Consider the following 22162-nt stretch of genomic DNA (forward strand, 5'->3'; position numbering starts at 1 on the left):
CCAAGGGGAGGTCAAATTGACAACTGCTTCAGCCGAACTGGCCTGAACCGGCCGAATCCCAGCCTGGCTCAGGCGAAGTCCCATTTTTGGGTGGGGGGAGGTGACCTCCTGGCTTTTGGAACTGTTGCTAAACAGACCATTGTAAGTCGAGGACTTGGCACCCGGCAGCTTCGAACCCACCTCCCTGCCCAGCCAAAGACAGAGAGAGACGGAGGCCGGGTGCAGCAGGAGGGAATATACCGTTTATTGAGCGCGAGCGCATCCTTGGTGTAGAATCGGAGAATCGGGGAGAGTAAAGTCTTAGCAAGTTCCTAACAGCTGTATTCGGCTACGGGCAACTGGGTTTCTATACAGAAGTGGTGGTTGAGTGGGGAAACTGAGGCAGGGGGTGAGCGGGCTGGGCGGGGCACGTCCCCCCACCGGTCGCTACATGGTCAGCTCCTGGAAGACAGAAGGGGAGAGAAGGGAAGCGTCAGGCCTAGGAAGCAGTGGGGGGGAGGGGTTGGGAGTCCTCGCAGACGTCTTGCCACCCAGCTAGGTACCGCCATCAGTGCTGGAAAGGAGGAGGAGGAAGAGGAGAGGGAGAAAGGAGAATTGTGGGGTCCTTGGGGATCTCCGAGCAGGGAGGTTTCCTTGCAGATGTCTATATATACTATATATACTGTAGGAACAGAAACTCCACCCTGCTCCCTTCCAGCCCTGATGATGCTCCCTAGTTGGGTCGAGAAAGGTCTGCGAGGAAATCACCCAGCTCAGAGCGCAGAGTCCTCCTCCTCCTCCTCCTCCTCCTCCTCTTCCTCCTCCCACTCCTCCTCTTCCTCCTCCTCCTCCCAGTCCTCCTCCTCCTCTTCCTCCTCCTCCTCCTCCCCCCACTTCTCCTCCTCCTCCTCCTCCTCCTCCTCCTCCCTCCTCCTCCTCCTCCCACTCCTCCTCCTCCTCCTCCTCCTCCATCATTATTATATTATATTAAAAACAAAGACAAATAGGCTGAAAAACAGCGTCTGTCCCAGAGCAGGAGCTCTTTTGAATTCTGCTGTATAGTGCAATATTAATGCAATATCAGGGGTTTCCAATTCAATGTGTGGAGTGTGAAGGATGTGTGTTTGTGTTTATTTTCGTGTTCATGATGTCCACTGAAGATGGTGTTTGATTTCGTTGTACGAGCTGCAATGACAATAAAGTAAACTAAAAAATATATAATACACTGCTCAAAACAAATAAAGGGAACACTTAAACAACACAATGTAACTCCAAGTCAATCACACTTCTGTGAAATCAAACTGTAGCAACACTGATTGACAATCAATTTTACATGCTGTTGTGCAAATGGAATAGACAACAGGTGGAAAGCAGAGGCAGTTAGCAAGACCTCCCCAATGAAGGAGTGGTTCTGCAGGTGGTGACCACAGACCACTTCTCAGTTCCTATGCTTTCTGGCTGATGGTTTGGTCATTTTTGAATGCTGGCGGTGCTTTCACTCTAGTGGTAGCATGAGACGGAGTCTGCAACCCACACAAGTGGCTCAGGTAGTGCAGCTCATCCAGGATGGCACATCAATGCGAGCTGTGGCAAGAAGGTGTGCTGTGTCTGTCAATGTACTGTCCAGAGCATGGAGGCTCTACCAGGAGACAGGCCATTACATCAGGAGACATGGAGGAGGCCGTAGGAGGGCAACAACCCAGCATCAGGACCGCTACCTCCCCCTTTGTGCAAGGAGGGACAGGAGGAGCACTGCCAGAGCCCTTCAAAATGACCTCCAGCAGGCCACAAATGTGCATGTGGCTGCTCAAACGGTCAGAAACAGACGCCATGAGGGTGGTATGAGGGCCCGACGTCCACAGGTGGGGGTTGTACTTACAGCCCAACACTGTGCAGGACGTTTGCCATTTGCCAGAGAACCCCAAGATTGGCAAATTCACCACTGGCGCCCTGTGCTCTTCACAGATGAAAGCAGGTTCACACTGAGCACATGTGACAGACGTGACAGGGTCTGGAGACACCGTGGAGAATGTTCTGCTGCCTGCAACATCCTCCAGCATGACCGGTTTGGCAGTGGGTCAGTAATGGTGTGGGGTGGCATTTCTTTAGGGGGCCGCACAGCCCTCCATGTGCTCGCCAGAGGTAGCCTGACTGCCATTAGGTACCGAGATGAGATCCTCAGACCCCTTGTGAGACCATATGCTGGTGCGGTTGGCCCTGGGTTCCTCCTAATGCAAGACAATGCTAGGCCTCATGTGGCTGCAGTATGTCAGCAGTTCCTGCAAGACGGAGGCATTGATGCTATGGACTGGCCCACCCGTTCCCTAGACCTGAATCCAATTGAGCACATCTGGGACATCATGTCTCACTCCATCCACCAACGCCACGTTGCACCACAGACTGTCCAGGAGTTGGGAGATGCTTTAGACCAGGTGTGGGAGGAGATCCCTCAGGAGACCATCCACCACCTCATCAGGAGCATGCCCAGGCATTGTAGGGAGGTCATACAGGCACGTGGAGGCCACACACACTACTGAGCCTCATTTTGACTTGTTTTAAGGACATTACATCAAAGTTGGATCGGCCTGTCGTGTTTTTTTTCCACATGGAGTGTAACTCCAAATCCAGACCTCCATGGGTTGCTAAATTTGATTTCCATAGATAATTTTTGTGTGATTTTGTTGTCAGCACATTCAGCTATGTAATGAACAAAGTATTTAATAAGAATATTTCATTCATTCAAATCTAGGATGTCTTATTTTTGTGTTCCCTTTATTTTTTTGAGCAGTGTATAATGTAATAATGTAGTAATGTAATCTATTCCATTCTACCCTACTCTATATTCTATTCTATTCACTTCTATTCTATTCCATAGTCAGTCCTCGATGTACGACCACAATAGAGCCCCAGATTTGTGTCGCTAAGCAAGATGCTTCTTAAGTGAGGTTTTGTCCCGTTTTACGACCTTCCCCGGCAGATTTGTATTAAGGGAATCCTGGCAATTGTGAAGGCAGTCCCACGGTCCTTAAGCAAATCTGGCTTCCCTGCTGGTTGGAAAAGGTCACAAAAGGGGATCACGTGACACCCCCTTCCCCTTGGGGGAAGCTGCAACCATCATAAATATGCGTCGGTTTGTGCCAGCATCTGAGTTTTGATACTCATGACTGTGGGGACACTGCGAGGGTTGTGAGTGGGGAAAACAGTCTTAAGACCCTTTCTTCTGCGCTGTTCGAACTTGGAACAGTTGCTAACGGTTGTAAATTGAGGAAGAGACACTAACTGAACCATTGTAAGTCGAGGACTGCCTCCCCAGGGATATACTGTGGGAATCACGGGGAAGGAGCCATGTAAATTCTCTTCCTCGCAACCAAACTCTCCAAACCCGTCTCTCCGTTTCCTGGAATGCAGCCCCTCCCTTTCCTTCCGGGAATCCAGACTACATTCCACTGCAGCAGAGGAGAGAGAGGGCTGCCCTCACACCACTCACCAGGATGGTGTTGACGATGTCGTTGTTGTTGTGCCGAAGGGCTCGGATGGCTTTGGGGCGGGAGACGTTGGCCTGTGCCATGACTATTTCGATATCTCTCACTTCCAGACCCGTTTCGTCCACCTGGCAAAGAGGAAGGGAGGGAGGAAATACATAAATGCAAGCAGGAAAGAAGAAAGAAAGAAAGAAAGAAAGAAAGAAAGAAAGAAAGAAAGAAAGAAAGAAAGAAAGAAAGAAAGAAAGAAAGAAAGAGAAGAAAGAAGAAGAAAGAAAGAAAGAAAGAAAGAAAAGAAAGAAAGAAAGAAAGAAAAGGAAGGAAGGAAGGAAGGAAGGAAGGAAGGAAGGAAGGAAGGAAGGAAGGAAGGAAGGAAGGAAGGAAGGAAGGAAGGAAGAAGTAAACAGAAGGAAGGAAGGAAGAAAACAAAGAAACAAAAAAAAGAAAGAAAGAAGAAAGAAGAAAGAGGAAAGTATGAAAAAGGGTCGGAAAAGAAAGTAAGGAGGGAGGGAGAAGGGGAAAGAAAGAGAGAGAAAAAGAAGAGAAAAAAAGAAAAGACATGCAGAAAGAAGGAAGGAAGGAAGGAAGGAAGGAAGGAAGGAAGGAAGGAAGGAAGGAAGGAAGGAAAGAAAGAAAGAAAGAAAGAAAGAAAGAAAGAAAGAAAGAAAGAAAGAAAGAAAGAAAGAAGGAAGGAAGGAAGGAAGGGAAGGAAGAAAGAAAGAAAGAAAGAAAGAAAGAAAGAAAGAAAGAAAGAAAGAAAGAAAGAAAGAAAGAAAGAAAGAGAAAGAAAGACCATCATGTTAGGTCCTTGGGCAGGACTTCAAGAGGTGGTTCCAAATCCCAAATCCCACCTCAACATCTGGCTGACTTTGCAGCAAACCATAACAATCATTATAGTAACAATGGAGTAAGGTTCCAGACAATAGACTTACCCCACCACGGGATGACTTCTACCAACACTGGATGGTGTCCCTGCAACCTGAAGTCCAAGCTTAGCATCTTCAGGAAGAACATGGAGTTGGCTGGAGAAGCTACCAAGAGGTTTTCCCATGAGATGGACTTGTGGTCCATCAACATGAAGCTCAGAGGATAGATGGTATGGTGTCTCCTGAGGTTGGACTAGATGTCCTCCTCTGTCCCTCCCAGCCCGAGTAATGTTAGGTCCTTCTAGGGAGTGTAGTCCCTACACATCTGAGAGACACCTGTCCACAGCATCGAGGTTGGAGGTGCCACCAACGTTGGCGCCATCCAATGTGGACAACTCTTGTGGTCCTGAAGATGGAGACGGCCAGAGAAGAGTCACCATTCTTGGTCAAAGCAAGGTATACCGAGCAAGAATTGGGCTCCACGGGTTAATGGCCTGGCTCCCAAGAAGTCTACTCCCCTTGGACCTCCTAGGTCAGGAGTCGGCAACCTTAAAACACTCAAATAGCCACAAAATTCCTAACTGGAAGCCCTCCCGTTCAATCCTGGAGCCAACCGGAAGTCCAGTTCCCCCACCATAGAGTCTCCTCCTAGCCCGGCATCCTCTTTCCTAACCAAAAGCCCTATCAATTGTGGGACAGGAAGCAGCAGCAGAGGAATGAAAGAGCCACATGCGGCTCTAGAGCCACGGGTTGCTACTCTTGTCCTAGGTGGACCTCCAAGGAGGACATCCTGAAGGTTCTCATTCATTCTTGGCCTGTCCTCCTTTCTATTACCCTCTCCCGCTCATGTCTGGAGAAGGTTGGCCTTCTTTACCTCCTCCTCTTCCTCACTTTTCTCCTTGATGGTGAGGGCCGACGCCGCTTCGGTGACCAGGGGCGAGTGCTCCACCGGAACCTTGAACTTCTCCACGGCCGCTTTGTGGACCTGTTGGGAGAGGTCTTCGATCTGAAAAAAGAAAGCAATGGAGGACCTTCAGTTCTTTGGGAGGGAGAAAAGGAGACTTGGCCAAAGCCAGATCTAGCCCATTGCCAGGAGACAATCTGCCTCCATTCTGAAGGAGAAAGAGGACCTGGCTTTGGCCCGTTTTCCAGGAGAAGACCCCCCAAGGAGACGTTCTCCAACCAGTCAAGACCTTTGGCCATGTTCTACCAAGAAGCCAGGTCCTTCAACCAGGAATTAGTCGACCTCCCTAAATCCAGGGGTGCGGCTTCAAAAAAATTGAGCAATCGGTTCTCTGCCCGGTTGCTGGTTGGGTGCCACGCCACGGCCATTTTCACCCTCCCCGGGGTCTTCCTTCTTCCTTTCTTTCCTACATTCCTTTCTCCTCTCTTCCTTCCATCCTTTTCCCTTCCTTCCTATCTCTTCCTGATTCCCTTCTTTCCTATTTTCCTTTCTCCTTCCTTCCCTTTTTCCTTCCTTCCTTCCGTCCATCCACACTTTTCCTATCTTTCTTTCCTCCCTCCTTCCTCTTCCTCCCTCTTCACTCACCAACGGACTTCTCCCCCCCCCCCCACATACACACCCAAGACCCCAGCTCCTTCCCAGCTCCTCCTCCACCCTCGTAGCTCACCTTGGCTTCCCCAAAGACAACGTAGTTGTCGGAAGTAGGACTTTTGAAGACATCCGGCTTGGTGATGACAAACAAGGTATTGGATTTGCGGATGGTTATCCTGGTCACGCCATGGATCTGCCGCAGACCCAGCTTGGACATGGCCTGGGGGCAAAGTAGAAGACCTCACACAACCCGTTGGCACCACGTTGACTGGCTCGCAACCACACCACAAAGAGAGGAACTCGCACCCACCTTCAAAAGCCACGGAACAAAGCTCAGGAGGTTGAGGAACCAGGAGCTAGGCTGGGCTTGAAGCCACTGGGCTTGAAGCCACGGGGTCAACCCAAGAACTGGTTGAAGAACCAGGAGAAGGGAGGACCTTGGCCCACCCAATGCTAGAGTTGAGGTCCTAAAGGCCAAGCTTTCAACTCATAAAACATTCCTATGTCTGTTTTCGAGTTGCCATAAACAAGGTGGGGGAATCGGAAGGAGTAGTACGGCAGTTTACAGCCAGAACCACCCTTATCTTACAAAGAGTGTAGCCTAGGCTACCGGATCTTCTGCCCATGAAAACCCTTCATTGGAGAATCTGATTTATGACACACCCGGGGGGGAAAGGCGGAAACTGGGCCACAAGTGACTGTCAATTACGTAGGCCAGAGTTGGCTTCATTTAGGTTCATGCCGGCATGCTGCTCCTAATAAATCTGCTGAATTCTTTTGAAGCTTGGCTTGAGGCTCATGATTTAATTAGGGCAATCGCCGGAACCCTGACACAAGAGCTGGATGAAGAACCAGAAAAAGAGGGACTTTCTCCCACCCGATGCTACAGTTGAGGTCCTGCAGACCAACCCTTTGCTTCCACAGAGGGCCATCTTGAGGTACGGTCTTCTTCAAGACACGGTGGACCATGAATTGTGGAAAGTTCTAGAGACCACAAGAGGTTTCTGGTATGAACCATGCAGAAGTCTTTCTTCTGACTTCCCAAGAGAACTTCGCTTCTCGAGTATGGTGAGGGTATCTCAGTCCAAAGCCAAGGAAAATATTGACACCCTCCAAAATTGGGGTTGTTCCAAGGTGCTCTCTGGCGCCTGGCAATATGTTAGCAGATGCCTACTACAATGAGTAGAAGACTTACACCTCACCAAGCCCAAGAGGTAGAGCAGATCAGGAAACTAACAAACTCTAGAACACAGCCTTAATGAAGGTGGTGAGTTCTAGTTCAGTCTTAGGCGTGAAAGACCGCTGGGTGGCTTTGAGCCAATCACCGCCTTAGGCATGAAAGCCAGCTGGCTGAATACAAGCCCATCACTAGGAGATGGCGAGTTCTAGTTCCACATTAAGCAACAAATCTTGTTGGGTGATTTGGGGCCAGACAGCTGAACCTACCATGCAGGATTGTTGTTTCTGGAAAAATAGGAGAGTGCTGGATATGTTCACCGCCTTGAGGGATTTGTGAAGAAGAAAGGAGGGAGGGAGAGAGGTAGAAAAGAGATGGATGAGGACGGATAGATGGAAGAGAGGGAAGGAAAAAGGAAGGAGGGAAGGAGGGAAGGAAGGAAGGAACGAAGGAAGGAAGGAAGGAAGGAAGGACGGAAGGGAATTACCTTTCTAGCTTTCTTCTCGCTCCGGCTTTGTTTGGCCTTGTTGATGGACTCTTCACCTGTCCCCAGAGTGTGTGTCAGCTGGGCCTGCCAAAAAACCCACACACAGAAATCCATTTACTCCTCCCTTACTACTAAGCGGATCCCTCTCTCTCTGTCTCTCTCTACCTTCCCGGAAAGGCAGTTAGCCGGCCTCAATTAACATCCGAGATCAGGTTTTTTTGAAGAGGTCTTTTATTTAATTTTACTTTTCTATTGTGTATATCCTCCCCCAAGATATACACAACCCCGCTTTCTTTGCAATTGTGGTTTTGGCCCCAGGACCATTGAATTCGAAGCCCCGCCAATACCGTCCATATCCGGCGAGACCCTTTGGCAAAGTCGCCTGATCGCCTCAACGACAATAAACTGGGGGTGACAAAACTCCGGAGCCGGTCCGCATACAGTGGTGGGATTCGACTGGTTTGGACCAGTCCGAGCATTTGCCTGTCAACTCCTAAAATATTTCTAGGGTCCTTTTAGAGTTGCCAACAGAAAGGGAGGGGGAAAAGAGGTTTGAAAGAGCAGTGCGGCAGCTTGGAAATCAAAAGTGCATTCCATAAATAGTTTTTCAGAGATAGTAACCAGGTGACTGAAGTTTCTGCCAAGCAAAATGCAAACTGGAGAGCCTGATTGATGACTCTGGGCTATGGATGTGTCCCATTGGAGAATATGAATTACGATACACCCGGGGTGGGGGTGGGGAAAACCAGGGTCAAGGGTGACAAGGAATGATGTGCTTCACATTAGGTTGCACCCAGGCAGTGGCGGACATGTTAACTCCCAATAAATCCTTTGGAAGTTTTGGAAGTTTAGGCTCAAGACTCGGGGTTTAAATGGGGTAATTGCCGGAATCCTGACACTCGGCTTACGACCACAATTGAGCCTGAAATTTCTGTGCCTGAACAAGATGGTGGTTAATTGAATCGCACCACTCTCCATCTTGTTGTGCCCACCGCCCCCCACTCCTTCTAGGATCCAGCAATTCCATTTTTAATCTATTGATCAATGGAAAGAAGTCAATTTCAGGCGCCTTGCGAGCACAGCCTTCAATAGCACTCAAGTGGGCGGCGGGGAGTTCTAGCCTTAGGGAGGAAAGTGGAGTGGGCAACCCGGGGCCAATCAATAGGAGACTGGGAGTTCTAGTCCCGCCTGAGGCAGGAAAGATGGCTGAGTGACTTTGGGACAATCACCAGGAGATTGGGAGTTCTAGTCCCACCAGAGGCAGGAAAGATGGCTGAGTGACTTTGGGACAATCACCAGGAGATTGGGAGTTCTAGTCCCACCAGAGGCAGGAAAGATGGCTGAGTGACTTTGGGACAATCACCAGGGGACTGGGAGTTCTAGTCCTGCCTAAGGCATGAAAGCCGGCTGGGTGACTTTGGGCCAATCCCCAGGCAACAGTGAGTTCTAGTCCTGCCTTCGGGAGGAAAGCCAGCTGAGTGACTTTGAGCCTCTCTCTCTCTCTCAGTCCAGGCCACCTCAAGTGCGACTGACTAGGGAATTCTGGGAGGTGAAGTCCAGACATTTGGGGTCTGCGAAGGGGCCACACCTGCGCCGCATGAGCTGTCCCTGGTACTGGAATGTTCGGCTCTTCCAAATCCGGGAGTGACCCTTTGTTGCTTTCCGAATCATTGGACGATCCTGCCCAAAAAGATATTTTAGTGTCTTCTCTCTGCGCTTCTTTCCCAAGGCTCGGTCCTCAACTTACGACGGCAATTGTGACCCCCATTGCCATCATTAAGTAAGATGTAGTGAACTTTGCCCTCCCCCCCCATCTTATTCTCTTTGGTGCCACAATTCTTAAGGGAACCACTCCACTTGTTATGAGAGTCACACATGGTTGTAGAATGCTCGGGCTGGGAGGGACCTTGGAGATCTTCCAAACCAACCCCCCCACCACCCATCCTTGTACACATCATTGAAGGACGCACCAAAGATCACAGAATTCTCAGGCTGGAAGGGACCTTCTAGGCCAACCTCCCACCCATCCCGTTGGACGTCTTTGAAGAACCCACCGAAGATCATAGAATCTTTGGGCTGGAAGGGTCCCCAGAGATCTTCTAGTCCAACCCCTTGCCCATCCTCGTAGACATCCCTGAAGGTCCCAACACAGATCATGGAATCCTAAAGCTGGAAGGCGCCTTGGGAGCTCATCTACACCAAGGGTCGTCAAATTTGGAAAGTTTAAGACTTGTGGACTTCAACTCCCAGAACTCCTGAGCTAACATGACTGGAAGAGGAATTCTGGGAGTTGAAGTCCACAAGTTTTCAAGCAGTCAATGTCAACAAGTCATGCTGGCTTGTTGCTCCTAATAAATCTTTTGAAGTTTTGTTTGAAACTCGGCTCAAGGCTTATGACTTAATGAAGGGCAATCACTGGAATCCTGACAGTCGAGTTTGAAGGCCCCTATTCTAGACAACCCGCCCACCCATCCCATTGGATATCTCGGTAGAACCCGCCAAAGATCATTGAATCCTAGAGCTGGATGGGACCCTGGAGGTCTTCTAGTCCGACCCCCCCTCTACCTCACATGACATGTCATGGCCAACTAGCCAACCACGGAGCTTCATTCAAACCAGCCACGGTGAAACCCCCACACTGAGAGAAAGATGCGTTGGGCCAACTCCTCCCGACGTCTTCCTACCTTTGTGGTTGATGTTGTGGGCCCTCTTCCCTGTCAAGGACATCTTCTCTTCCAGCGGCATCATGCCCGCCTCATGCAGCGTCTCCAGAGGCCTCTCCTTGCTCGAACTTGACTCTGGCGGGAAGGAACCCCGAGAAGCTCGCTTTTTGCGCACCGATCCCAAATATTTGAGGCGGGAATCTTGGTGGCCGGGCAACTGGTTCCTCCCTCGGGCATCTTGGCCGCCAGGAAGTTGGTGGAGAGCTGAAGACCTGGCACTCTTGAGAGCTGGAAAAAAGAGGAAGTTGAGGGTCTGGACTTCGGACCTTTTCTTTTCCCATTGGTCGGCATTTCTTGGGAGCTGTTGACAGACAACCCCCAACCATTGGTTGTCCTTGAAATCTCGTCAACAGGCCATCCTACCATCCTACTTGTTGGTGTCCACGATGTGCTTTAAGCTGGGTGGCTTTCTCACAGATATCATCTGTGTGATGATATCAGGGAGTGTGGGGTTGATTCCCTTTTTAATCTAAGGTTAAGGGAGGGATGGTGGCTTTTGTTTCCCCCTTGGTAGTTCCTTTTTAAAGAAGGAAATGGACAAGCTTTTATCTGCAATGGGTCTAGGGTCTCCTGCTTGAGCAGGGGGTTGGACTAGAAGACCTCCAAGGCCCCTACCAACTCTTGTAATGCTGTTAAAGGGATTAAGGTATAGTTTTCAGCTTGATTTGTTTGTCTGGTGTTAATCCACGCTCCTCTGGGTTTCTCTTTTTGTTGGCTCCTGGGTGCTCATTGAGCATGGTGGTTTTCTGGCCGATGTTTCGTGACCCAGCTATGTAACCTCACTGGTGCTCGAAGGAATTGTACATAAACAAGAGAACAATCCCCACTCCCTTCTAGCACGGATGATGTTCCCTAGTTGGGTCATGAAACGTCTGCTAGTAAAACCACCAAGGGCGCTTCGGTCATCCTCCTCCTCCGTTGGTAAGCCATTGTTGCAATGGTTAAGCAACTGCTGTCTTTAAGGGCTGGGATTCAAACGGTTCCGACTGGTTCGTGCGAACCTGTTGTGCCAGCGATTCGTTGGCCTCGTCCACCTGCCCCTGCCCTAGTCTGTCCTATATTTCCATCCCAGCTGATTCACACTGCGCATCAGCTGTTTTACTCACTGCTGCAGTCTTTAAGACACAGCTGTCGTAATTAAGCAATCCCTGCAGTTCGTTAAGCGAACCCACTCTTTGCTATGAGGCCGGCTTGACTGAAAACATCCCTTTTCAGCAAAAACATTGTCAATCTGGGTTTAGTGACCGGGGAAAGCTGCAAACAATCATAAAACCAGAACAGCTGCTGACTTTGTCCAAAATAGGGTCGTGTGACCACACAGACAACAAGTTTGTAATTTTGTAATTTTGAATGGTCCTTAAATGGGTGGTTGTACTTTGCGGACTCCCTATAAACCTTTGACGTACACAGATCTAACATTTGTCCTCGGTGTTACAGCTGGTCCTTGACTTACAACCACAATCGCGGCCAACATTTCCATGGCTATGTGAGACTGTTGTTAAGTGAGCTTGGCCCCATTTTATGACCTTCCCTGCCGTTCTGTGGCAGGCAAACTGAGGCAGTTGTTTGGGCAGTAAGCCAGTCATTAAGCGAACGTGGCTTCCGCCTTGTCGGAAGGTCGCAAAAGGGGATCGCAGCACCCACGGGACGTTGCAACCATTTTAAATCGGAGCCAATTTCAATCCCATGACCTCAGAGTAGTAAGGATGAGAATTGGTCCCAAATTCCCTTTTTCTGGAGGGGGGGGCGTAACCCGGTCGTAAGTCGAGAACTACATGTAATTGTTGGACGGGGGAAGAAAATGGGAGGGCTTACCTTCCACCGGAGGTTTGTGGGCAGCCTGCAGGAGAGTCTCGTTGGGAGGTATGTGTTCCACACAAGGACCTGCGGTCGAAGGAACGAGTCGAGAGGTAGCTGATGGGCCTTGGATGGGCCCCTCAGAGGGAGGTGAAGGTGGTACAATCAAGGACGAAACAGGAGGCACTTCTGGGAACTGAGATCTCGGGGCGGGAGGCAGGGCAACCAGAACCTCCTCCGGGGCAGGGGACGATGGTCGTTGTGCGGGCCAAGTCTCTTGCGACAATGTTCCGATGGAACGGGAAACCCGAGGAATGGGAGGTGAGAAGTCATCTTCCGAAGAGTGGAATCCCGTGCTTTCGGGGAGAAGATTCTCCATCTTCGGATGGCTCGTCTCAGTCTCTGCCTCCTCCAGTTCCACAACCTCCAGAGCTTCTTCCACGGCCTTCTCGTTGACCATCCTCTTGGCTTTTAGCCTTGGGAGATCTTCGTGAGGACTTTGCGGTGGGCTTCCATCCATGACTTCAGGCTCGTTTTTCCCAGGGGCAGAGGCGACATCTTCCCTGCCAAGCGGGGTGGCTTCATTTGGCGCAGAACCTTGGAGTTGAGCATCTTCAAGAACCCTTGGAGACACCATGGCTCCATCGTCGTGGTCCTGATCACAGTGAAACAAGGCACCAGATGGTTCGAGCTCGGTAGAGATGGTTGCCAAGATCTCTGGGCTGGAAGCTTCAGGACTGGCCGCGCTCGCATCCTCATCGACGCTTCCCAAACGTTCTCGACTCTCTGCCTGCTCCATCTCTACATGTCTCCTGGAAAGACTGTCCTGAGTTTCGGGAAGAGCGCGCAAATAAATCTCATCTTCGGAAGCTAAGAAGATCCGTCGGGATGTCCTAAGTTCAGGAGGCCCATCTCTTTGCTTCACAGCCGGCCATGGGATAGTCAAAGATGTGCGGGCAAGGACGCTATAATGCTGACAAATCGCTGTGCTCTGCTGGGGAGGTCCCTCTTCTGGATAACAATTTGGTGGAGTCTCCAAGCCTTCTGGCTCAATGTTCTCCACCATCAGATGCTCCAACTCCGCAGTGACTGCCTCCAGGCTTGGTGGATAGGGACTCGCCTCCACCCCTGCCTGTTGGCTACCCCAGGTCTGATCCAGGGTCGCAAATTCTTCTCTTGCAGAATCTGGAGAGGGAGCTAAGAGCATGGTTTTACTGGAGACCTCCTTGGAGGTCGTCACGAAGCTGGATTCCAGATACGAGTGAGATGCGGACTCCTCCCATGTGCCCGGAGACAGCTGGGTGGCATCTGCCTCTTCTTCCTTTTGCAGAGGGTGTCCAGTTTCCAAAATAGGAAGGAGCCCCTGGAGAAGGGCTTCAGCAAAAGTCTTCTTCTGAATTTCAGGGTGTTTCTCACGTAGACCATCGTTGGACGTACTGGAGTGCATTTGGTCTATGTTTTCTGCTGGAAGAATGCCTCGGACCACCTCAACTGTCTCTGTTTCGGGGTTCCAAAGGGGGACATCGCCCACATCGTGTGGCAACTCGATGGAATCCACCTGTTCTCCATCATTTTGAGCTTCGGTTCCTTGCAGAAGAACCTCCTCGGCATCTCTGGGTGCCGCTGGGGGTTCTGGCATTAATATCTCCTCCATTTGCCAGCGTTCATTATTATTTTTTGAGTCCACATCCTTTGTCGTTTTGTCACTCTTTTCTTGGGGACACACGATTTCATCATCCGAGGTCACAAACATCTCTGGAGCTTCAGTAGGGTTGACACAGATCAAGCTGCCCTCAGCTTCTTTGTCCTGTAGAATGTCCGTGCCATGGTCCTTCAGGCCCCACTGCTGGATCAGTAAATTGTGAGCACCTCCTTGCTGTGTCACTTCGGATCCTAACTGCTCTACAACAGTTAAACAATCGGGGTCCAACGGGCCCTCCATCTGGAGGTCTTCTACTGGTGGGATTTCAGCAGCGGCTTCTTCTTGGCTGCCTTCTCCACTCTCCAGATCTGATGCATCTTCTTCGGATGGAGTTCCCCAACTCTGGTCAATGTTCCCTTCCTCAGATAATTCTCGCTGCCCGGACTCCTCCACAAGGTCCATCATGTTCGGTGGGTTTTCGTTGGTCTCAACCACCTCTTTCCTGGAGATATGCAATGGTTCCTCGGACTTCCCTAGGTCTTCTTCTGATGTGTCCTCAGCAGGGCTGCCCATTTCTACATGGGTTGGCGTATGAGAATGCTCGGCGCCCCGAGTCTCTCTTCCGTTGAGTGCTTCAATTTCACCAGTCTCCAAGCAGAGTTTGGAAAGATTAGGCGTTGTGTCATCATCATCCACCGCCGCTTCATCGTTGGAAGAGTGTCTAGAGTAGTCCTCCATTTCTGGATCGATTGAGCTATTCTGCGTTCCACATAAACTCCAGTTCTGCAATTCGGCTGCTTCCTCCCTGTCTTGGGTGAAGAGAGGAGATTCTTGGATCCCATTGTCTTCGGCAAGGAGGTTCTCTGTCAGGTTGCTCAGCGCCGAGTGGGAGGCGGGTTTTGCCTCAGAAAATGCTGCCACCATCACACGGTCTTTGTTGTTGCTGATCTGGTCAAGAAACGACGCTTCCTCCAGCTCGTCTTCTGTCTCCAGACAGATAACTGTCTGGCTGTCCTGGGTTTTCTCGGCATCCGCTCGGACAACTTCGGGTTGTTCTAAAAGAGTCCCCTTTGATTCCAGGAGCGACACAAAGGGCCTTGCCTTCTCGGAAGAGGTCTCCAACAGCTCTCTGTCTCCAATGGGCTCCAGTTCAGCATAGCTTCTGCTTGTGGCACCATCTTGGTCAAGGAGCTCCAGCATCCATTTCTCAGACTCTTCGAGTTCCGCACCAATATCCAAATTCGAAGAATCGTGGTTGTCAGCGGCTTCCAGGTCTTCCAACTCAACTGGGCACGATTCGGGGTTCCATGCCAGGGGGATGACAGACCTTGGGCAAATCTGGGCCATCCATTCCTCAGCTAAGGGAACGGCCGACGGCGATTCCTCCACAGTGTCGGTCAACAGAGGCTGATTGTCCAATTCATCATTGGTATCAAAGCAAGGAATTAGACACTCCCGACCCTCTGAGAGCCCCAACTCCAGTTGGGTTGGTTGGACATCTGGGTGAGGCTGATGTATTGGTGGGAGGTGGAAGAGGACCATTTCCTTGAGGGACTCTTCTTCTTTGTCATCCTGAGTTGGGAGACTCCAATCTTCAAAAGTGACCACAGAGTCCTCTTCTCCTGGAGCCAGAGGAGAAATACAACTGTTCCTTGAGACGGCACCACCTTGGCTCTCTGATCTAGCTTGCAGCTGGGAGACAACCATTGTGTCAAAGGATCTTGGATGTTTTATTGGGTCCTCCTGCATCAACTTTTCCTCTTTTGGCATATGCTTTTCCTCGGACTCTCCTCTCGTTTGTTCTTGCCCCATTCCCCGAACAGTGTCTTCATCCATGCTGTACACCTCCGAGGACATGTCCATCTCATTCTCGCACTCTGGGTCCAGTGGTGCTTCTTCCGGGTCTCCCTTGGACTCAGCGACTGTGTCAGCAATGACCCTGGCATCCTGCTCCATGCCATCCTTGCTATCATCGGAAGCAGAGTCTGAGGACTGGGAGGTGTCATATGGATAAGCGAAGGACTCGCCCATGCCATCGTTTGTGGAGGATTCTGAGAGAGAGTGAAGGAAGGAGGCAGAGGTGCTTTCATCGTCTTCTACACCATAGAGTGCATCGTTTTCTGCCACTTCTCCCAGTGGGAAGAGTGTGATCTCCATGGGCTCTGTCTCGAAAACGAGGCCACCAAAGAAGGGGAGGAGCAGATCTGGTATCATTTGATCATTCTCGATGGTCTTCACGTCGTCCTCTTGAGAGGACGTAGGTAGCTCGCTTTGAAGACTGCCAGGTTCACCTGCCCCATCATGAGCCACTCCAAACACATCCTGAAGCTGAGAAGGAGCCCCAGAGACTGGGGTAAGGGGACAAGCAAAGGGGCAGGCTTCTGACCCTCTTTTCATGAAACTTCCGACTTCTGCGTTGTCCGAAGGCAACAAACTCTTGTGCCCTGCCAAAGGGCTGGCGCTGAGGTCAGTGTCCTCCTCAGACTTGTCGAAGTTGGGGGCCCAGGAGGGACAGGCCTGCTCCACTTCCCATGGGAGAAGTTCCAAGTGCATCGTTCCGTAGCCCCAGCTTTCCTCCGAAGGACTCCACTCCTCTTCCTCACCTCCCCTGCATTCCTCCGCAGGATACGACAATGGAAAAGTGTTGTAGGACATCCCCGGGAAATCTCCAAAAGTGGGGCAGGTCACCCCAGAAAGTTTTGGTTCCCCTTCTGGAAGGTCTAACTTGGCCAAAGCCTCCTCAGCCGCTGTTGGGGCTTCCAGGGCTTCTGCCTCGGCTAAGAGATTTGGAGAGCAAGACGATGAGGTGCTGGCGGTGCCCATCGAAGTCCAACTGCTGCCCTCGGCAGTAATGTAGGAGCCCAAGGGTGAGGTGGGCGGAGATCCGAGGCTTTCGCTGTCTATCTCATTTGGCTCCTCGCTCAGGCCATCTTTCGAGAATGGGGGCTGCCTGAGAGGGGGAAATAGAGTCCAGATCGGGTGGATGGAGCTGTGAAGTAAAGCTTGGCATCGAGGTTACCCGGGTACTTGGTGAGGAAGAGGGGGACTTAGCCAGAACCGCAGGGAGGTCTTTGGCCACTGTGGGAGACGGAGAAGGCACATCAGCCATTGGCTCATCTTGAGAGAGAGGGGACACCCCTGTCACCACCACCTCCTGGAGCTTCAGTAGTTCCGGTGGGGACACGGAGGCAAAGGCATGGAGTTTATTGAAGTTTCTAGCAACTGAAGTAGGCCCGCCCTGGAATGCCACCTCCAGGCTCGTCGCGTGCGTCGCTCAACTCTTCGCCGGAGGCAGTCTCCGAGACGCCAGGTTTGGGGATGGCGGGGGCCTCCTGTACTACCATGCCATGGCAGTGGGTCTCCTCGCCCATCACGATGTGTGCGTCCAGAAGCTCTGTCCCTGGAGCACGTCCAGAACTCTGGGGCCTTGTCCCACCAGATTTGAGAGCCTGCTCCATTACAATCTGGCCACATTTCCTCATCCCCCTGAACCGGCTGCGGCATTGCTGTCAGTTGTGTTGCAACTGGCTCCTCTGGTTTGGGCCAGTCTTCATTCTTCCCATTTGTCTTCCCTGGCAGGAACACCGATAAGTCGGTGGGGGGTCGGGCGTCATGGCCAGAGCAATTGCTGACTCAATGGGCTGGATTTCTCCGCTCGGTGTCGCGTCATTGAGGCAGAGAGGCTTCGTGAGCCATCTGGAGGAGGGGGAGAGAAGAAGGGTTGGGGAGGGGGAAGCAAGAGGTCAAATGGGTCGCCTGGCAAGAGACACAAGAAGGATTTAAGCTGCTTAAGGAGCTGGGAGGTTTTTTGAACCCAGTCTCGTCTTAAAAGGGATTTGGAAAAATGGAAGGAGTTGGAGTCACTAAATTAAGCTGGCTGTTCTCCAGCAGTTCATAAGGTTGGAAGAGTCAGAGACAGACAGAAAGACAGACACAGAGAGAGAAGAGACAGAGACACACACAAACAGTGAGAGGAGAGAGAGAGGAGAGAGAGACACAAAGTCAAAAGAGTCATCAAACTATATGTACCAACAACAACTCCCAAAACAAACAAAAAAAAAAGATTATCCAGAACAATAAGGAAGCTTCAATCTAAAAAGAAATCACTAGTGGAAAAACAAATCTGGTCACGTTGCCAATTTCAAAAGCCGATACAAAAATTTATGCCACCAGATAAAGACTGAATGCACCAATTATCTCATTAAACAAGAGGAAAACCTTCTACGCAACAATTCCACCCGGCTTTCTACAATTTTGTAACAACAAACTAAAAGAGTCAAGGTCAATCCCACCGCTGAAAGGACCTAATGGAAAAGACTGCAACGACGACACCATTAAAGCCAACCTCTTTAACACATTCTTTGGCTCAGTATTTGTAAACAGCAATGGATCATGCTCAGTATTTCCTAAAACTATCCTGTAATCTGCCACTCTTACACTGCAAAAACATATGGTCTACACAACTCAACCTGGGCAAAGCAATAGATGCAATCTACAAAGACTTCTGTAAAGCCTTTGATTCAGTGGTACCACGACAAACTACTCCTAAAATTATAATCTTACAGTATCTCTGGACACCTGCATAACTGGATAGAAGCATTCCTGTCAAACAGACAACAAATGGTCAAAATTGGGAGCGTCTCTATCAAATTCTGTACCTGTCAACAGTGGTGTCCCCAAGGCAGTTTCTACGACCAAGTATCTTCATATGCTACATAAATGACCTTACAGACCACAATATAACTTTCGTTTGTAGAGCGAAGAAGGCAAACATTACAAGCCATGGCTAGCACTATGTTATTTGATTCAGGTTTGCCTGAAACACTGTGGTGAAGCCATAATGTGTAGCAACCATGTGTTAAACAATGTAGTTAACACAACATCTAGAGAATTGGGATCAAGGTACAGTTCATGCTGGGACAACTTCGGTGCTCTAAAAGGGTCCCCTTTGATTCCAGGAGCGACACAAAGGGCCTTGCCTTCTCGGAAGAGGTCTCCAACAGCTCTCTGTCTCCAATGGGCAAGCTCCAGTTCAGCGGAGCTTCCGCTTGTGGCACCATCTTGGTCAAGGAGCTCCAGCAGCCGTTTCTCAGACTCTTCGAGCTGCACACCAATGTCCAAACTCGACGAATCGTGGTTGTCAGCGGCTTCCAGGTCTTCCAACTCAACTGGGCATGATTCGGGGTTCCATGCCAGGGGGATGACAGACCTTGGGCAAATCTGTCCCATCCATTCCTCAGCTAAGGGAACGGCCGACGGCGATTCCTCCACAGTGTCAGTCAACAGAGGCTGATTGTCCAATTCGTCATTGGTATCAAAGCAAGGAATCAGACAAACCTGACCCTCTGAGGGCTCTGACTCCAGGTGGGTTGGTTGGACATCTGGGTGAGGCTGATGTGTTGGCGAGAGTTGGAAGAGGACCATTTCCTTGAGGGACTCTTCTTCTTTGTCATCCTGAGTTGGGAGACTCCAATCTTCAAAAGTGACCACAGAGTCCTCTTCTCCTGGAGCCAGAGGAGAAATACAACTGTTCCTTGAGACGGCACCACCTTGGCTCTCTGATCTAGCTTGCAGCTGGGAGACAACCATTGTGTCAAAGGATCTTGGATGTTTTATTGGATCCTCCTGCATCAACTTTTCCTCTTTTGGCATATCCTTCTCCTCGGACTCTCCTCTCATTTGTTCTTGCCCCGTTCCCTGAACAGTGTCTTCATCTGTGTTGTACACCTCCGAGGACATGTCCATCTCATTCTCGCACTCCGGGTGCAGTGGTGCTTGTTCCGGGTCTCCCTTGGACTCGGCGACTGTGTCAGCGATGACCCTGGCATCCTGCTCCATGCCATCCTTGCTATCATCGGAAGCAGAGTCCGAGGACTGGGAGGTGTCGTATGGATAAGCGAAGGACTCGCCCACGCCTTCATTGGTGGAGGTTTCTGAGAGAGAGTGAAGGAAGGAGGCGGAGGTGCTGTCATCGTCTTCCACACCATAGAGTGCATCATTCTCTGCCGCTTCTCCCAGTGGGAAGAGTGTGATCTCCATGGACTCTGTCTCGAAAAGGAGGCTACCACAGAAGGGGAGGAGCAGAGCTGGTATCATTTGATCACTCTCAATGGTCTTCACGTCATCCTCTTGAGAGGACGTAGGTAGCTCGCTTTGAAGACTGCCAGGTTCACCTGCCCCATCATGAGCCACTCCAAACACATCCTGAAGCTGAGAAGGAGCCCCAGAGACTGGGGTAAGGGGACGAGCAAAGGGGCAGGCTTCCGACCCTCTTTTCATGAAACTTCCAACTTCTGAAGGCAACAAACTCTTGTGCCCTGCCAAAGGGCTGGCGCTGAGGTCAGTGTCCTCCTCAGACTTGTCGAAGTTGGGGGGCCAGGAGGGACAGGCCTGCTCCACTTCCCATGGGAGAAGTTCCAAGGGCATCGTTCCGTAGCCCCAGCTTTCCTCCGAAGGACTCCGCTCCTCTTCCTCACCTCCCCTGCATTCCTCCGCAGGATACGACAATGGAAAAGTGTTGTAGGACATCCCCGGGAAAGCTCCAAAAGTGGGGCAGGTCACCCCGGAAAGTTTTGGTTCCCCTTCTGGAAGGTCTAACTCGGCCAAAGCCTCCTCAGCCACTGTTGGGGCTTCCAGCGCTTCTGCCTCGGCTAAGAGATTTGGTGAGCAGGACGATGAGGTGCTGGCAGTGCCCATCGAAGTCCAACTGCCACCCTCGGCAGTAATGTAGGAGCCCGAGGGTGAGGTGGGTGGAGATCCGAGGCCTTCGCTGTCTATCTCATTTGGCTCCTCGCTCAGGCCGTCTTTCGAGAATGGGGGCTGCCTGAGAGGGGGAAACAGAGTCCGGATCGGGGTGGATGGAGCTGTGAAGTAAAGCTCGGCATCGAGGCTACCTGGGTACTTGGCGAGGAACAGCGGGGACTCGGCCAGCACCACAGGGAGGTCTTTGGCCAGTGTGGGAGATGGAGAAGGCATGTCGGCCATTGGCTCATCCTGAGAGAGAGGGGACACCCCTGTCACCACCGGCTCCTGGAGCTTCAGGAGTCCTTGCGGGGACATGGAGGCAAAGGCATGGAGTTTATTGAAGTCTCTGGCAACTGGAGGAGGCCCGCCCTGGAATGCCACCTCCAGGCCTTCGTCACCTGCGTCACTCGACTCTTCGCCGGAGGCGGTCTCCGAGACGCCAGATTTGGGGACGGCGGGGGCCTCCTGTACTGCCACCCCGAGACAGTGGGTCTCCTCGCCCATCACGATGCGCGCGTCCAGAAGCTCTGTCCCCGGAGCACGTCCAGGACTCCGGGGCCTTGTCCTGCCAGATTTGAGAGCCTGCTCCATTACGATCTGGCTGCATTCGCTAAGCGCCCCCGAACCGGCTGCGGCGTTGCTGGCGGTTGTGTCACAACTGGCTCCCTCTGGTTGGGGCCGGTCTTCATTCTTCTTATTTTTCTTCCCTGGCAGGAACACTGATAAGTCGGTGGGAGTGTCGGGCGTCATGGCCAGAGCAATTGTGGCCTCAATGGGCTGGATTTCTCCGCTTGGTGTCGTCATTGAGGCAGAGAGGCTTCGCGAGCCATCTGAAGGAGAGGGGAGAGAAGAAGGGTTGGGGAGGGGGGAAGCAAGAGGTCAAATGGGTCGCCTGGCAAGAGACACAAGAAGGATTTAAGCTGCTTAAGGAGCTCGGAGGCTTTTTTGAACCCAATCTTGTCTTAAAGGGGATTTGGAAAAATGGAAGGAGTTGGAGTCACTAAACTGAGTTGGCTGTTCTCCAGCAGTTCACAAGGTTGGAAGAGTCAGAGACAGACAGACAAACAGACAGACAGACACAGAGAGAGAAGAGACAGAGACACACACAAATAGTGAGAGGAGAGAGGGAGGAGTTAGAGACACAAAGTCAAAAGAGTCATCAAACTATATGTACCAACAACCCCCAAAATAAAACAAAAAAAAAAGATTACCCATAACAATAAGGAAGCTTCAATCCAAAAAGAAATCACAGGAGGAAAACAAATCTGATCACGTTGCCAACTTCAAAAGCCGCTACAAAAATTTATGCCACCAGATAAAGACTGAATGCACCAATTATCACATTAAACAAGAGGAAAACCTTCTATGCACCAATTCCACCCGCGCTTTCTACAATTTTGTAAACAACAAACTAAAAGAGTCAAGGTCCATGCCACCCCTGAAAGGACCTAATGGCAAAGACTGCAACAACGACACCATTAAAGCCAACCTCTTTACCACATTCTTTGGCTCAATATTTGTAAACAGCAATGGATCATGCCCAGTATTTCCTATTTTATTTCCTAAAACTATCCTGTAATCTGCCACTCTTACACTGCAAAAACATATGGTCTACACAACTCAACCTGGGCAAAGCAATAGATGCAATCTACAAAGACTTCTGTAAAGCCTTTGATTCAGTGGTACACGACAAACTACTCCTAAAATTAT

General features: G+C 50.8%; 1 protein-coding gene across 1 annotated transcript in view; it reads right to left on the reverse strand.

Moving 5' to 3' along the window:
• Positions 1-220: 220 nt before the first annotated feature.
• The window catches only part of LOC148128737 (uncharacterized), a 67344-nt gene continuing 45402 nt past the window's right edge, over positions 221-22162 (reverse strand). The window contains exons 2-10 of the mRNA XM_087947290.1: positions 18615-21282; positions 12085-16658; positions 10231-10497; positions 9135-9226; positions 7547-7630; positions 5959-6102; positions 5202-5333; positions 3467-3589; positions 221-441 (exon numbers count right to left, since the gene is read on the reverse strand). Of these exons, the coding sequence (XP_087803416.1) occupies positions 427-441; positions 3467-3589; positions 5202-5333; positions 5959-6102; positions 7547-7630; positions 9135-9226; positions 10231-10497; positions 12085-16658; positions 18615-21282 (8099 nt within the window). The 3' untranslated portion in view covers positions 221-426. The remainder of the gene's footprint in view (positions 442-3466; positions 3590-5201; positions 5334-5958; positions 6103-7546; positions 7631-9134; positions 9227-10230; positions 10498-12084; positions 16659-18614; positions 21283-22162) is intronic.

The sequence above is a fragment of the Notechis scutatus genome, chromosome Z (genome assembly GCF_049901735.1).
Source record: "Notechis scutatus isolate UNSWTSFEM ecotype Mainland chromosome Z, rNotScu1.2, whole genome shotgun sequence".
Taxonomy (NCBI): Eukaryota; Metazoa; Chordata; class Lepidosauria; order Squamata; family Elapidae; genus Notechis; species Notechis scutatus.